The following is a 15,895-nucleotide window of genomic DNA, read 5'->3' as shown; positions in this document are numbered from 1 at the left end:
TCACTCACACCTGTCAGAATGGCTATTATCAAAAAGACTAGAAATAACAAGTTTTGGGGAGGATGTGAAGAAAAGGGAACCCTCATGCACTGTTGGTGGGAATGTATTGATAAACTGGTGTAGCCACTATGGAAAACAGTATGGAGGTTCCTCAAAAAATTAAAAATAGAACTACTATATGATTAAGCAATTCTACTTCCAGGTATTTTTCCCTGTGTTCATTGTAGCATTATTTACAATATCCAAGATATTGACGCAACCTAAGTGTCCATAGATAGATGAATGGATAAACAAGAGGTGGTATATATGTACAAGAGCATATTACTCAGCCATAAAAAAGGAGGACGTCTTGCCATTTGGGACAACATGGATGGACCTTAGGAACTTCATCTAACCTTGCTGGACTTTATTGTTCTTAGGTGTAGAAGAAGGGCATTAGTCTGTATGATTTCTCTGACCCTTCCAACACTAAAATTCTATGATTGTATTTCACATTCTTGATGCAGAATAGTACAGAAAGGGGAAAGAAAAGAAACAGATGATGGCAAGATCATAAACCACTGGAATCATCCATCATATAATATAAAGTTCAGTTCAAAGTATCTCTGCAGAAAACACCCTAAATGTGCTTCCTTATTGTACCAGTTCCCTTTCATAATAAGTCCTTAAGAGATATACAGTCATGTTGAAACCAAGCAGGACCCTGTGGGGCTCCTGGGTACAAGTCCTTTCTGTGTCCCTGTTTCTTGTTTGTAGAAAATGGGCTTCATTCAGCCTCAGGCTTCCCTGAGTTCCAAAGGGCTGATTCACACTGTTGCTAATCAGGGAGGGGAGGGAATGCAGAAACAAGGGAGGAACAGTTAAGAAGCAATAGTGCAGCCTTGGGGCAGGGTCCTGGTTCCTCCTCAAGGAATATACATGACAGTATCTTTGAGTTCTTCTGCAGGAACTAAGGCCCCCACCCAGGTGGAAGATGGTAACTTCAGGCTGGGCGCATGATTCCTGGGGCACCGCCCTGTTACCTCACCACCAACCAATCAGAAGAAAGTCACAAACCCTGCAGCCCTCACCCCAAACTTTGCCTATAAAAACTTCTCCCCCAAAACCATTGGGGAGTTTGGGATTTTTGAGCACAAGCCACCCATTCTCCTTGATTGACCCTGCAATAAACCTTTCTCTGGGGAGAGATTAACCAAGATGGCGGAGTAGAAGGACGTGCACTCACTCCCTCTTGCGAGAGCTCCAGAATCACAACTGGCTGCTGGACAATCATTGACAGGAAGACCCTGGACTTCACCAAGGAGGATACCCCATGTCCAAGGACAGAGGAGAAGCCACAGTGAGACGGTAGGAGGGGCGCAATCAGAGTAAAATCAAATCCCATAACTGCTGGGTGGGTGACTCACAGACTGGCGAACACTTATACCACAGAAGTCCACCCACTGGAGTGAAGGTTCTGAGCCCCACGTCAGGCTTCCCAACCTGGGGGTCTGCCAACGGGAGGAGGAATTCCTAGAGAATCAGACTTTGAAGTCTAGTGGGAATTGATTGCAGGACTGTGACAGGACCGGGGGAAACAGAGACCCCACTCTTGGAGGGCACACACAAAGTAATGTGTGCATCGGGACCCAGGGGAAGGAGCAGTGACCCTGGGGGAGACTGAACCAGACGTACCTGCTGGTGTTGGGGGGTCTCCTGCCGAGGCAAGTGGTGGCTCTGTTTCACCGTGGGGATAAGGACACTGGCAGCAGAGGTCCTGGGAAGTTCTCCTTGGCGTGAGCCCTCCCAGAGTCTGCCATTAACCCCACCAAAGAGCACGGGTAGGCTCCAGTGTTGAGTTGCCTCAGGCAAAACAACCAACAGGGAGGGAACCCAGCCCCACGCATCAACAGTCAAGTGGATTAAGGTTTTACTGAGCTCTGACCGCCACAGCAACAGTCAGCTCTACCCACCACCAGAGCCTCCCATCAAGCCTCTTAGATAGCCTCAACCACCAGAGGGCAGACAACAGAAGCAAGAAAAACTACAATCCTGCAGCCTGTGGTCCAAAAACCACAGTTACAGAAAGACAGAGAAGATGAAAAGGCAGAGGGCTATGTACCAGATGAAGGAACAAGAAAAAACCCCAGAAAAACAACTAAATGAAGTGGAGATAGGCAACCTTCCAGAAAAAGAATTCAGAATAATGATAGTGAAGATGATCCAGGACCTCAGAATAAGAATGGAGGCAAAGATTGAGAAGATGCAAGAAATGATTAACAAAGACCTAGAAGAATTAAAGAACAAACAAACAGAGATGACCAATACAATAACTGAAATGAAAACTACACTAGAAGGAATCAATAGCAGAATAACTGAGGCAGAAGAACGGATAAGTGACCTGGAAGACAGAATGGTGGAATTCACTGCTGCAGAACAGACTAAAGAAAAAAGAATGAAAAGAAATGAAGACAGCCTAAGAGACCTCTGGGACAACATTAAACGCAACAACATTCGCATTATAGGGGTCCCAGAAGGAGAAGAGAGAGAGAAAGGACCAGAGAAAATATTTGAAGAGATTATAGTCGAAAACTTCCCTAACATGGGAAAGGAAATAGCCACCCAAGTCCAGGAAGCGCAGAGAGTCCCATACAGAATAAACCCAAGGAGAAACATGCCGAGACACATAGTAATCAAAGTGGCAAAAATTAAAGACAAAGAAAAATTACTGAAAGCAGCAAGGGAAAAACGACAAATAACATACAAGGGAACTCCCATAAGGTTAACAGCTGATTTCTCAGCAGAAACTCTGCAAGCCAGAAGGGAGTGGCATGATATACTTAAAGTGATGAAAGGGAAGAACCTACAACCAAGATTACTCTACCCGGCAAGGATCTCATTCAGATTCGATGGAGAAATCAAAAGCTTTACAGACAAGCAAAAGCTAAGAGAATTCAGCACCACCAAACCAGCTCTACAACAAATGCTAAAGGAACTTCTCTAAGTGGGAAACACAAGAGAAGAAAAGGACCTACAAAAACAAACCCAAAACAATTAAGAAAATGGTCATAGGAACATACATGTCGATAATTACCTTAAATGTGAATGGATTAAATGCCCCAACCAAAAGACATAGACTGGCTGAACGGATACAAAAACAAGACCCATATATATGCTGTCTACAAGAGACCCACTTCAGACCTAGGGACACATACAGACTGAAAGTGAGGGGATGGAAAAAGATATTCCATGCAAATGGAAATCAAAAGAAAGCTGGAGTAGCTATACTCATATCAGATAAAATAGACTTTAAAATAAAGAATGTTACAAGAGACAAGGAAGGACACTACATAATGATCCAGGGATCAATCCAAGAAGAAGATATAACAATTATAAATATATATGCACCCAACTTAGGAGCACCTCAATACATAAGGCAACTGCTAACAGCTATAAAAGAGGAAATCGACAGTAACACAATAATAGTGGGGGACTTTAACACCTCACTTACACCAATGGACAGATCATCCAAAATGAAAATAAATAAGGAAACAGAAGCTTTAAATGACACAATAGACCAGATAGATTTAATTGATATATATAGGACATTCCATCCCAAAATGGCAGATTACACGTTCTTCTCAAGTGCGCACGGAACATTCTCCAGGATAGATCACATCTTGGGTCACAAATCAAGCCTCAGTAAATTTAAGAAAATTGAAATCATATCAAGCATCTTTTCTGACCACAACGCTATGAGATTAGAAATGAATTACAGGGAAAAAAACGTAAAAAAGACAAACACATGGAGGCTAAACAATACATTACTAAATAACCAAGAGATCACTGAAGAAATCAAACAGGAAATAAAAAAATACCTAGAGACAAATGACAATGAAAACACGACGACCCAAAACCTATGGGATGCAGCAAAAGCGGTTCTAAGAGGGAAGTTTATAGCTATACAAGCCTACCTGAAGAAACAAGAAAAATCTCAAGTAAACAATCTAACCTTACACCTAAAGAAACTAGAGAAAGAAGAACAAACAAAACCCAAAGTTAGCAGAAGGAAAGAAATCATCAAGATCAGAGCAGAAATAAATGAAATAGAAACAAAGAAAACAATAGCAAAGATCAATAAAACTAAAAGCTGGTTCTTTGAGAAGATAAACAAAATTGATAAGCCATTAGCCAGACTCATCAAGAAAAAGAGGGAGAGGACTCAAATCAATAAAATCAGAAATGAAAAAGGAGAAGTTACAACAGACACCGCAGAAATACAAAACATCCTAAGAGACTACTACAAGCAACTTTATGCCAATAAAATGGACAACCTGGAAGAAATGGACAAATTCTTAGAAAGGTATAACCTTCCAAGACTGAATCAGGAAGAAACAGAAAATATGAACAGACCAATCACAAGTAATGAAATTGAAACTGTGATTAAAAATCTTCCAACAAACAAAAGTCCAGGACCAGATGGCTTCACAGGTGAATTCTATCAAACATTTAGAGAAGAGCTAACACCCATCCTTCTCAAACTCTTCCAAAAAATTGCAGAAGGAACACTCCCAAACTCATTCTATGAGGCCACCATCACCCTGATACCAAAACCAGACAAAGACACTACAAAAAAAGAAAATTACAGACCAATATCACTGATGAATATAGATGCAAAAATCCTCAACAAAATACTAGCAAACAGAATCCAACAACACATTAAAAGGATCATACACCACGATCAAGTGGGATTTATCCCAGGGATGCAAGGATTCTTCAATATACGCAAATCAATCAATGTGATACACCATATTAACAAATTGAAGAAGAAAAACCATATGATCATCTCAATAGATGCAGAAAAAGCTTTTGACAAAATTCAACACCCATTTCTGATAAAAACTCTCCAGAAAGTGGGCATAGAGGGAACCTACCTCAACATAATAAAGGCCATATATGACAAACCCACAGCAAACATCATTCTCAATGGTGAAAAACTGAAAGCATTTCCTCTAAGATCAGGAACGAGACAAGGATGTCCACTCTCACCACTATTATTCAACATAGTTCTGGAAGTCCTAGCCACGGCAATCAGAGAAGACAAAGAAATAAAAGGAATACAAATTGGAAAAGAAGAAGTAAAACTGTCACTGTTTGCGGATGACATGATACTATACATAGAGAATCCTAAAACTGCCACCAGAAAACTGCTAGAGCTAATTAATGAATATGGTAAAGTTGCAGGTTACAAAATTAATGCACAGAAATCTCTTGCATTCCTATACGCTAATGATGAAAAATCTGAAAGAGAAATTATGGAAACACTCCCATTTACCATTGCAACAAAAAGAATAAAATACCTAGGAATAAACCTACCTAGGGAGACAAAAGACCTGTATGCAGAAAACTATAAGACACTGATGAAAGAAATTAAAGATGATACCAACAGATGGAGAGATATACCATGTTCTTGGATTGGAAGAATCAACATTGTGAAAATGAGTATACTACCCAAAGCAATCTACAGATTCAATGCAATCCCTATCAAATTACCAATGGCATTTTTTACGGAGCTAGAACAAATCATCTTAAAATTTGTATGGAGACACAAAAGACCCCGAATAGCCAAAGCAGTCTTGAGGCAAAAAAATGGAGCTGGAGGAATCAGACTCCCTGACTTCAGACTATACTACAAAGCTACAGTAATCAAGACAATATGGTACTGGCACAAAAACAGAAACATAGATCGATGGAACAAGATAGAAAGCCCAGAGATTAACCCACGCACCTATGGTCAACTAATCTATGACAAAGGAGGCAAAGATATACAATGGAGAAAAGACAGTCTCTTCAATAAGTGGTGCTGGGAAAACTGGACAGCTACATGTAAAAGAATGAAATTAGAATACTCCCTAACACCATACACAAAAATAAACTCAAAATGGATTCGAGACCTAAATATAAGACTGGACACTATAAAACTCTTAGAGGAAAACATAGGAAGAACACTCTTTGACATAAATCACAGCAAGATCTTTTTTGATCCACCTCCTAGAGTAATGGAAATAAAAACAAAAATAAACAAGTGGGACCTAATGAAACTTCAAAGCTTTTGCACAGCAAAGGAAACCATAAACAAGACAAAAAGACAACCCTCAGAATGGGAGAAAATATTTGCAAATGAATCAACTGACAAAGTATTAATCTCCAAAATATATAAACAGCTCATTCAGCTCAATATCAAAGAAACAAACACCCCAATCCAAAAATGGGCAGAAGACCTAAACAGACATTTCTCCAAAGAAGACATACAGACGGCCACGAAGCACATGAAAAGATGCTCAACATCACTAATTATTAGAGAAATGCAAATCAAAACTACAATGAGGTATCACCTCACTCCTGTTAGAATGGGCATCATCAGAAAATCTACAAACAACAAATGCTGGAGAGGGTGTGGAGAAAAGGGAACCCTCTTGCACTGTTGGTGGGAATGTAAATTGATACAGCCACTATGGAGAACAATATGGAGGTTCCTTAAAAAACTAAAAATAGAATTACCATATGACCCAGCAATCCCACTACTGGGCATATACCCAGAGAAAACCGTAATTCAAAAGGACACATGCACCCGAATGTTCATTGCAGCACTATTTACAATAGCCAGGTCATGGAAGCAACCTAAATGCCCATCAACAGACGAATGGATAAAGAAGTTGTGATACATATATACAATGGAATATTACTCAGCCATAAAAAGGAACGAAATTGAGTCATTTGTTGAGATGTGGATGGATCTAGAGACTGTCATACAGAGTGAAGTAAGTCAGAAAGAGAAAAACAAATATCGTATATTAATGCATGTATGTGGAACCTAGAAAAATGGTACAGATGAGCCAGTTTGCAGGGCAGAAGTTGAGACACAGATGTAGAGAATGGACATATGGACACCAAGGGGGGAAAACTGCGGTGAGGTGGGGATGGTGGTGTGCTGAATTGGGCGATTGGGATTGACATGTATACACTGATTTGTATAAAACTGATGCCTAATAAGAACCTGCAGTATAAAAAAACAAACAAAACAACTAATACTAAACTTTCATTGGGTTATTTGTATGGAAATATGTTAATATAAATGTTTCAGACATTACATGAAATTTCTAAAAATCTTATATTTGTATTTGTATGGAAATATGTATGGAAATATGTTAATATAAATGTTTCAGACATTACATGAAATTTCTAAAAATCTTATATTTGTATTTGTATGGAAATATGTATGGAAATATGTTAATATAAATGTTTCAGACATTACAGGAAACTTCTAAAAATCTTATATGTTCTGGTATAAGGTTATAAGTAATAATCCTAGTTATTACTTTAAAATGTATATCTCAGAAATAACTAATTTTCTTGTCAACTGCATTATTATGAACTTTCATCAAATCTTTAACCATGGTCATTTTTAAGTCTTCTGTCATTTACAGACAGTTCTGGGTGTACTCTGATGATTTTGCAAATATGTTCCTATAAAAGGGTTTCATCTTCAAGAAATTCATGGAAAAGACTCTGACAAGTACAGGTTTCTGGTAACTGACTGTACTGCTGAACTGAATGAATAAGCATTTTCAGAACTCTAATGAAAAACTGATGAACTCATAAAAGTGCTAACAAAAGATCAAGATGAAAAAAAAAATTAATTACATGGGACTGAGTGAACTGATGAGGATGAGTATAATTTTTGTGACTTTCTGTCTGAATTTAAAAAAAAAAAATCCCACAAGGACTCAGAGGCAAAGAATATACAAATCAATTTTCACTGCAAAGTAAAGGAGCTGTTACAGTGGAGGATTACTGGACTGAATGTCAATATTATGACATAGTATGAGTGTGTTTCATGTTTGGTAATTGCAATCATTGTTGCTTTTGTTGTGGTCATCCATGTACAATGCTTGGTGTCAGTCTATTTATCTCTTGTAAAAATAAAATACAGTGTGTGTGTGTGGGAAAACAAAACAAAACAAAACAAAACATCAAGACCACCCTGTTGCACTCTGGATTTCCAGCCAAAAGTAATTAGGGCCTAATCAAGAGAAGCGCTCACCTTGACTTTCAATGAGCCATAGATAAATAATGAACTAAGTTTCCCTTGATGATAAAAAGGGCTTAAAGAGAAAGAAGGCTTAATAGTTGGTTTGGAGATAGTCACCTAGGGCGCATCTCTGTATTTTTCCTCTGAATGTCTCTCTGTAAAGCCTCACCATGGCCCTCTGATATGTCAAGAAAGAGCATGGTCCAAAAATGTAGGTTTAGATAAAGGCGAATGGGGTGCATTTCTGTCTTTAAGAACAATGTATATGACAACAAATCTCTTGTAAAAAACCATCTCCAGCGGCCACTGGGAGAAACGAGTGGTGGGAAGGATGAGCTATAGGTCTGGATCTTTTTGCTCCGAGATTTTGATCACAGATTTTTTTTTTTCCTCTGAAATCAGGAGGGCACCTTAATCACAAAAGTAACTAGTTCGTATCTCTTTAAAAAAAAAAAAACCTTTCTCTGCTTCATACTCTGACGTTTCGGTTTGTTTGGCTTCACTGTGCATCAGGCACACAAACTTGTGTTCAGTAACAGTGTTCATAAAATGATATATTTTAGAGGAGATTTTACTAATTATTTTGAACACCAACTAATTTTCCTACTATAAATTTTTAACAGTTGGCTAAATAACAAGCATTTGTATTATATGACTTTTTCTACACCGAATGCTCCAGAGCCTTTTTTTTTTAAAATACTTCTTCAACCCCATGTGTCTGTTGTCCTTGCACTTCTCTTCTTACTCTGGAAAATTCCTGGCCTTTTAATTTTTATTCCTAAATCAGTTGTCATATTCTGTCTCTCAGTATTTGTATGGGATGCCCCATAATTTCTAGGTTTCTTTGAACCACACTGCTATAGAACATACTTAGATTATTTCTTATTTATTGAAATGGAAATCAAAGCAAAAGATTTTTTTTAACCAACCAAAAAGTTACTTGATGCAATTTACACTTAAAAAGAGTATTTATCTCTAGAGAATAGTAGCTGACAGCTGTCATTAGCTTGTAAATTCCCATTGTGACTCCACTACAACCAACAGCAATTTTGTATATTGTTAAACTTGAGGAACTATGGTAATTGTTATTCCTTGGTTGCACAACAAGAAATCTAACATTTGCATTACAATCTAGTGTGTGGGAAAGAAGGAGACCTGGGGATTTATTTCAAAAGCAGTATTGTAATAAAGGTTTGTCAGTTCTGAAATGTGCTATCCGTGCAGAGTTTCTCAAAGCTTTCATATTTAATTCCTTTTAAAGGCTTTATAATCTTTAAAGGAAAAAGTTAAACTGAGTGATAAAGACCTTAATTTTATCTGTTGACTTTGTCTCAGTTATTTAAAAACAGTAACCCCTAAGCACTTTCCTGTGAAACTGATGTATTAGTGAAATCTTCCATACTTTATGTGTTTAAGATTCACAGATTCCTATCTTTTATTTAAATCCAACTCTGTCTACTTCTTGAAATCTGTGTGTGAATATTTTTGCATATATCAATAGAAAGAAGACTGGATTGGGGGGAAGAAAACACCAGGTAGATAAGTTAATCACCTAATTTTATGACCCCATCATCATTACTGCTTATAGAACAAATAGGAATATTTATGTTGCTGGCTCTGACTTTACGGAAACAATGGATTGCTAAGGATTCTTTTAAAAATGAGAAAGAAAATGACAAAAATTTCAAGTTACTTTAGATATTGAAAACTTTAGGTGGTACATGCTATGTATTAAGTTTATATTACTATTTTTGGCCTCTTTTTCCTTAGGAAACTCACTCTCCTTTTGGAAGGAATAAACAGAGATTTCTGACTTTGCTTCTTTTTAGTTTTTATGTAAAAATTCAAATCATTTATCCACAAAGGATTAACTGCTGTGGGAATTGCTGTCCTGCTGTCAACAGCTAGAACACCAGACAGAATACATGAAAATGCTGTTTCTAAACATTGGACAGTAGGCAAGACAGGACTTTGATCTCTGAGAAAAGAGAAGCAAATGAAATTAACCTACATTGTTTCAGCTTACAGCCTGAGGCTTTGGTTAAATTCTAAACCACAAGGCCAGGCTATTCCAACTTCCAAGGAAATAGCAATTACCAGAAGCTGTAAAATGAATAACTCTTAGTGCTCACTCAGGGCCAGAAATAATTTGACTTCCCACCAGCTAGAGAGGAGAGACATCACTGAATACATGAACATTCAGCAGAGACTCCCAGAAGAACCATAACTTGGAAGTGGGGCCAAATTGGCCCTAGAATAAAGGATTCTCTAGACCTGTCTTAAAAGACCTGAGAGGATCAAGCTAATATGCAAGTAACTTAACTATACAACAAGATCCGGTATTCAGCAGTGTAAAAGTCACAATGTCTAATCTCCCATCAAAAATTACTAGGCATGTGAAGAAACTGCAGGGTGGGGGGTGGGGGGGCCAGAATCAGTCAATAGAACCAGACCTACAAATGACAGAAATGATGGAATTAACAGACAAGGATTTTAAAATAGTTATTATAAATGTGACCCTTATATTCAGAGAGAGAGAAGAAAACATAAGCATAATATGAAGAAAAATAGAAAATAGAACAATAAACAAAGGGAACTTCTAGAGGTGAAAAATAATCTGAAATGAAAACCAATATAAATGGAATTAATAGCAGATTAAACACTACAGAGGAAAAGATCAGTGACATTGACATACATAGCAATTAAAACTATCCAAAATGAATCTGAGAGGGGAAAACTCCTAAAATAATATGAAAAGAGTTTTAGTGCCCTGTGTGATAGTACCACATGGTGTAATAGAAGTGTAATTGGAATCCCATAAGGAGAGGGGTGGGAGACATAAAAAATATTTGAATAATGGCCAAAATTTTTCCAAATTTGATGAGAACGATGAGCCCACAGAGCTAAGAAATTTAACAATTCCCAAACAGAATAATCATAAAGAAAACCATAGAAAGGAACATTATAATCAGATTGCTGAAAACCAATGATAAAGAGAAAATATTAAAAGCAGCCAGAGGAAAAAAGACATATTACATACAAAGGAACAAAGATAAGAATGTACACAAATTTATCATATACTGTGCAAACCAGAAGGCAAGTTCTTTAGAGCACTAAAAGGAAAAAAAAAAAAAAGCCAACCTAGAATTTTTTACATAGCAAAAATGTCTTTCAAAATTGAAGATGAAATAAAGACTTTTTCTCACTTTACCAAAACTGAGAGAATTTATTGTCAACATATCTGCACAACAAGAAATGTTTAAGGAAGCTCTTGAGACAAAAGGAAAATGATACCAAATGGAAATGTGGATCTATACCAGAAACAATGAGGAACACCAGAGGGTAAATATGTGTATAAATATAAAAGACATTTTTCTCATTTTAAAATTTCTTTAAAGTATAATCAGTTATCAAAGTAAAAATAATGTATTGTGTGGTTTATAACATATAGAAATAAAATATAGAACAATACAGGGGGAATGGAAGTATATTGTTGTAAGGTTCTCTACACTATACCTAAAGTGGTATGATATTACTTGAAGGTTAACTGTGATAAGTTAAAGATGTATATTGTAAACCCTTGAGTAGGGTTCAGCAAACCCAATAGGCCAAGTCCAGTGCACTCCTTATTTTTGTAAATAAAGTTTGTTGAAACACAGCCATGCATATTCGTTTACATATTGCCTAGGGCTGCTTTTGCACCACAGTGCAGAGTCTAAAGTTGCAGCAGAGATCTTATGGCCTACAAAGCCTAAAGTATTTAATGTCTGTCTACCCCTTTACAGAAAAAGTTTGGCAATACCTGCTATAGAGTAACCCCAAAACATGAAAAGGTACAGTTAATAAGCCAATAGTAGAGATTAAATGTAATAAAAAAATACTCAGTTAATCTAAAAGAGGGCATGAATCGAAGAAAAGTGGAAGAAAGAAGAGTAGAGTCAAGAAAAGTAGCAAGATGGCAGACATACACAACAATATTTATAATTTACTAAATGCTAATGATATACACACTTTAATTAAAAGACAGAGATTGTCAGATTGGATAAAATAGGAAGACTCACCATATGCTGCCTGCAGGAAACCCACTTGAAATATAAAGACGTGGGTAGGTTAAACATAAAAGGATGAGAAAAGGTATACCATATGTCCACACAAAGACTTGTGAGTAAATAATCATAAAAGGTTTATTCATAGCAGTCCAAAACTGGAAACAATCCACATGTCAATCAACAGGTGAATGATTGAACAAATTGTGGTGTATCCACAATTTTAAATGCTACTCAGCAATAAAAACAAATTAACTACTAATGCATGCAGCAACACTGGTGAATCTCAGAATCATTATGCTGAAAGAAAGAAGCCAGATACAAAAGAGTACATGCTGTATGATTCCAGTAGTATAAAACTCTAGAAAAACTAAATATAATCTGTGGTGAAAAAATCCAATCAGTAGTTGCCCAGGGGTTAACTTGAATCGGGATCAAGAGAATTTGGGGGGGCTAATGGAAATGTTCTTTATCTTGATTATTATGTCAAAATTCATCAAATGTTCATTTAAAATAAGAGTGTATATTGTTGTTTATAAACTATGCTTCAATAAGGGTTACTTCTAAAATTTAAGTCACGAAACAATGTAGTGTGAGGCTTTTGTATTCGTTGTAGGCATTATAATTTACTAGACCAGGCGAGGAAATGAGATGTAATGACTACAACTATGAAAAGTTTGATGCATTTAGAATCTCCAGAACATTATTCTATGTATATTTCCTCTCGGCTCTTCAATTTTGAGGGATACGAATCCTTAAAAACTTTATAGAGTGTATCTTTTGATTCTTAAAAAAAGCTAGTAAAGAAACATTATCAGGGACTTCCCTGGTGGCACAGTGGTTAAGAATCCGCCTGCCAATGCAGGGGACAAGGGTTTGAGCCCTGGTCCGGGAAGATCCCACATGCTGCAGAGCAACCAAGCCCGTGTGCCACAACTACTGAGCCTGTGCTCTAGAGCCCACGAGCCACAACTACTGAAGCCCGGGTGCCTAGAGCCTGTGCTCCGCAACAAGAGAAGCCACCACAGTGAGCAGCCTGCACACCGCAACGAAGAGTAGCCCCTGCTCGCCGCAACTAGAGAAAGCCCGCGTGCTGCAAGGAAGACCCAACGCAGCCAAAAATTAATTAATTAATTTAAAAAATATTTTTAAAAAAGAAACATCACTCATCTTAAAGCAGTATAAGTGGGTTTTTTTAATTAATTAATTAATTAATTATTTTTGGCTGGATTCCATACCAGATTTGATTCCAAACCCTGTTTTCCTTTCACAGACTAGTGATAAATTATCATCTTTATTTATTTATTTTTTAATATTTATTTATTTATTTGGTTGCACCAGGTCTTAGTTGTGGCAGGTGGGCTCCTTAATTGCAGCACGTGGGCTCCTTAGTTGTGGCATGTGAACTCTTAGTTGCAGCATGCATGTGGGATCTAGCTCCCTGACCAAGGATTGAACCCAGGCCCCCTGCATTGGGAGCGTGAAGTCTTATCCACTGTGCCATCAGGGAAATCCCTAAATTATCATCTTTAAATGCTTGGTTGCTTGTGTAAAAAATTCTGGTTCAAAATTTATTTATTAAAAGATTCATTTGAAAATTATTTTGAAAGAGTTATTCTGACATTTGTTTTAGGGGCTAAGGTTCTATATAAATCAAGACTGTTAAGGAACAAGATAAGGAAATAAGGAATTCTGTGTCGTTCTGTTGTAGAAAATCCTTTCAGTTGTGTAGCTTATGATAATGGTTCCCTTAATAACGTTTTGTTAGTAAATCCCAAAAGTTGAGCTTTGGCCTCTTGCTAACCTCAGGAAAATGTTCAAGAGAACTTAAAAGGAATTGTTTTTTATTATATCATAATATGTCCAAATTGTATAAGAGAATGCTTACTTATCAAGCACCTTGGATATAATATTATATGTACTACAGAAATATGAGTTGATTGTCTTTGAGTAAGTCTCACTTATTAGTGTATTTTCACATGTCATTCCCCACAGATTCTTAAAAAAGCTCTGGCTCCCAAGAGCCACCTCCTACAAGGTATAGAATTTGGCCCAGCAATCTCTGGCTACTTAATAAAATTTTCCTAAATGGATTCAGGGTTTGTATTCACCAATACCAAGAACTTTACCTTAAATTCCTGGGAAAGCCTCTCCTTGACCCACTTAAAAGATAATCCTTTGCATATTTTCTTTTTTCTGCAAAGTGAATTGTGTGATAGATATGATCTTCCATAAGCCATTTCCTGGAATAACCTTCAACTAAAGCTAAAGGGCATATTCTTGAACCTTAGAAAACATTTTAAGCCACACTAATAATAATAAACCCCCATTTAAGAAGATTAATAATGTCACTTTAACTTATAATGAAATCTAATTATCATATGGTTATGGGTCTTTTTCATTCAGATGTGACAGTGGTGTATCAAAATGGGTTACCTGTGATATCTGTGAGGCTACCATCCCGGCGTGAACGCTGCCAGTTTACACTCAAACCTATCTCAGACTCTGTTGGTGTGTTTTTACGACAACTACAAGAAGAGGATCGGGGAATTGACAGAGTTGCAATCTATTCACCAGGTATAGTCACCTTCATTATTTTTTTTTTAATTTTTATTGGAACCTAGTTGCTTTACAATGTTGTGTTAGTTTCTGCTGTATGGCAAAGTGAATCAGTTATACATTTACATATATCCACTCTTTTTTAGGTTCTTTTCCCACATAGGCCATTAAATAGACATTTCACCAAGGAAGACATACAGATGGACAAGAGGCACATGAAAGGATGCTCGACATCACTAATCATTAGAGAAATGCAAGTCAAAACTACAATGAGGTATCACCTCACGCCAGTCAGAATGGCCATTATCAAAAAATCAAGAAACAGTAAATGCTGGAGAGGGTGTGGAGAAAAGGGAACCCTCCCATGCTGTGTGTTGGTGGGAATATAAATGGATACAGCCACTATGGAGAACAATATGGAGGTTCCTTAACAAACTAAAAATAGAACTACCATACCACCCAGCAATCCCACTACTGGGCATACACCTTCATTATTAATTCCCACCCACCCATCATTTCACTCCAAATTGTTTTTACACACACACACACACACACACACACACACACACACCACTGCAAAAGAATCCCACGCTCTTAACTTTAGGACACAGTCTTTTGCTTAGCAAATGTCAAGAGAGACAGTGATTTCTCTCCCAATTTTCAGAATATGATTGCTCAGTTTTAGCAAGGGTATATACACAGGGATCTCATTCAAAAGCACCTCACATATAATGCCATGGGCAAAGATGAACCATCAATCACATTTATACTTTTGAGACCTTTTGTCATTACCTTAGGTGTAGAATAAACTTTTCTAGTAGTTGAGCCATCATCTCTGAAGATATGAAATATTAGGCCTTCTTTTTAAATCTTCTTAGGTCTTTCACATAAATGTTTACAAAATAGACATATGGTTTGAAAATAATATAAGGCACTAAAAATTCCCATTTGACATGATATCCATTTCATTTATTTATTTTTTTTAAGTGCCTTACATTTTTCCCACTTTCACTTTGAAAAATTTTAAACCTACAGAAAACGTAAAAGCCTAGTACAGTAAGTACCTATTTACCCTTGGATTTACTCAGTTGTTGCTAATTTGCCACATTTCTGTAGTTTAAGTATTTTAAATATTCTTAATTCTCAACTCATCTTGTAATATAATTAATAGATCAGCTTGGTGTACTTTGCAAACCCTAGCATCTGCCCCTACTGGATT

The 15,895-nt window shown here is 37.0% G+C and overlaps 1 protein-coding gene across 1 annotated transcript in view; it reads left to right on the top strand.

Annotated features, from left to right (window-relative positions):
• MCU (mitochondrial calcium uniporter) overlaps positions 1 to 15,895 on the top strand; it is a 231,552-nt gene that overhangs the window by 185,560 nt on the left and 30,097 nt on the right. Inside the window, exon 3 of the mRNA XM_007167696.2 lies at positions 14,524 to 14,694. Coding sequence (XP_007167758.1) covers positions 14,524 to 14,694 — 171 coding nt within the window. The remainder of the gene's footprint in view (positions 1 to 14,523; positions 14,695 to 15,895) is intronic.

Source organism: Balaenoptera acutorostrata, chromosome 16 (genome assembly GCF_949987535.1).
Source record: "Balaenoptera acutorostrata chromosome 16, mBalAcu1.1, whole genome shotgun sequence".
Classification (NCBI taxonomy): domain Eukaryota; kingdom Metazoa; phylum Chordata; class Mammalia; order Artiodactyla; family Balaenopteridae; genus Balaenoptera; species Balaenoptera acutorostrata.
This window is presented reverse-complemented; position numbering and strand designations above follow the sequence as displayed.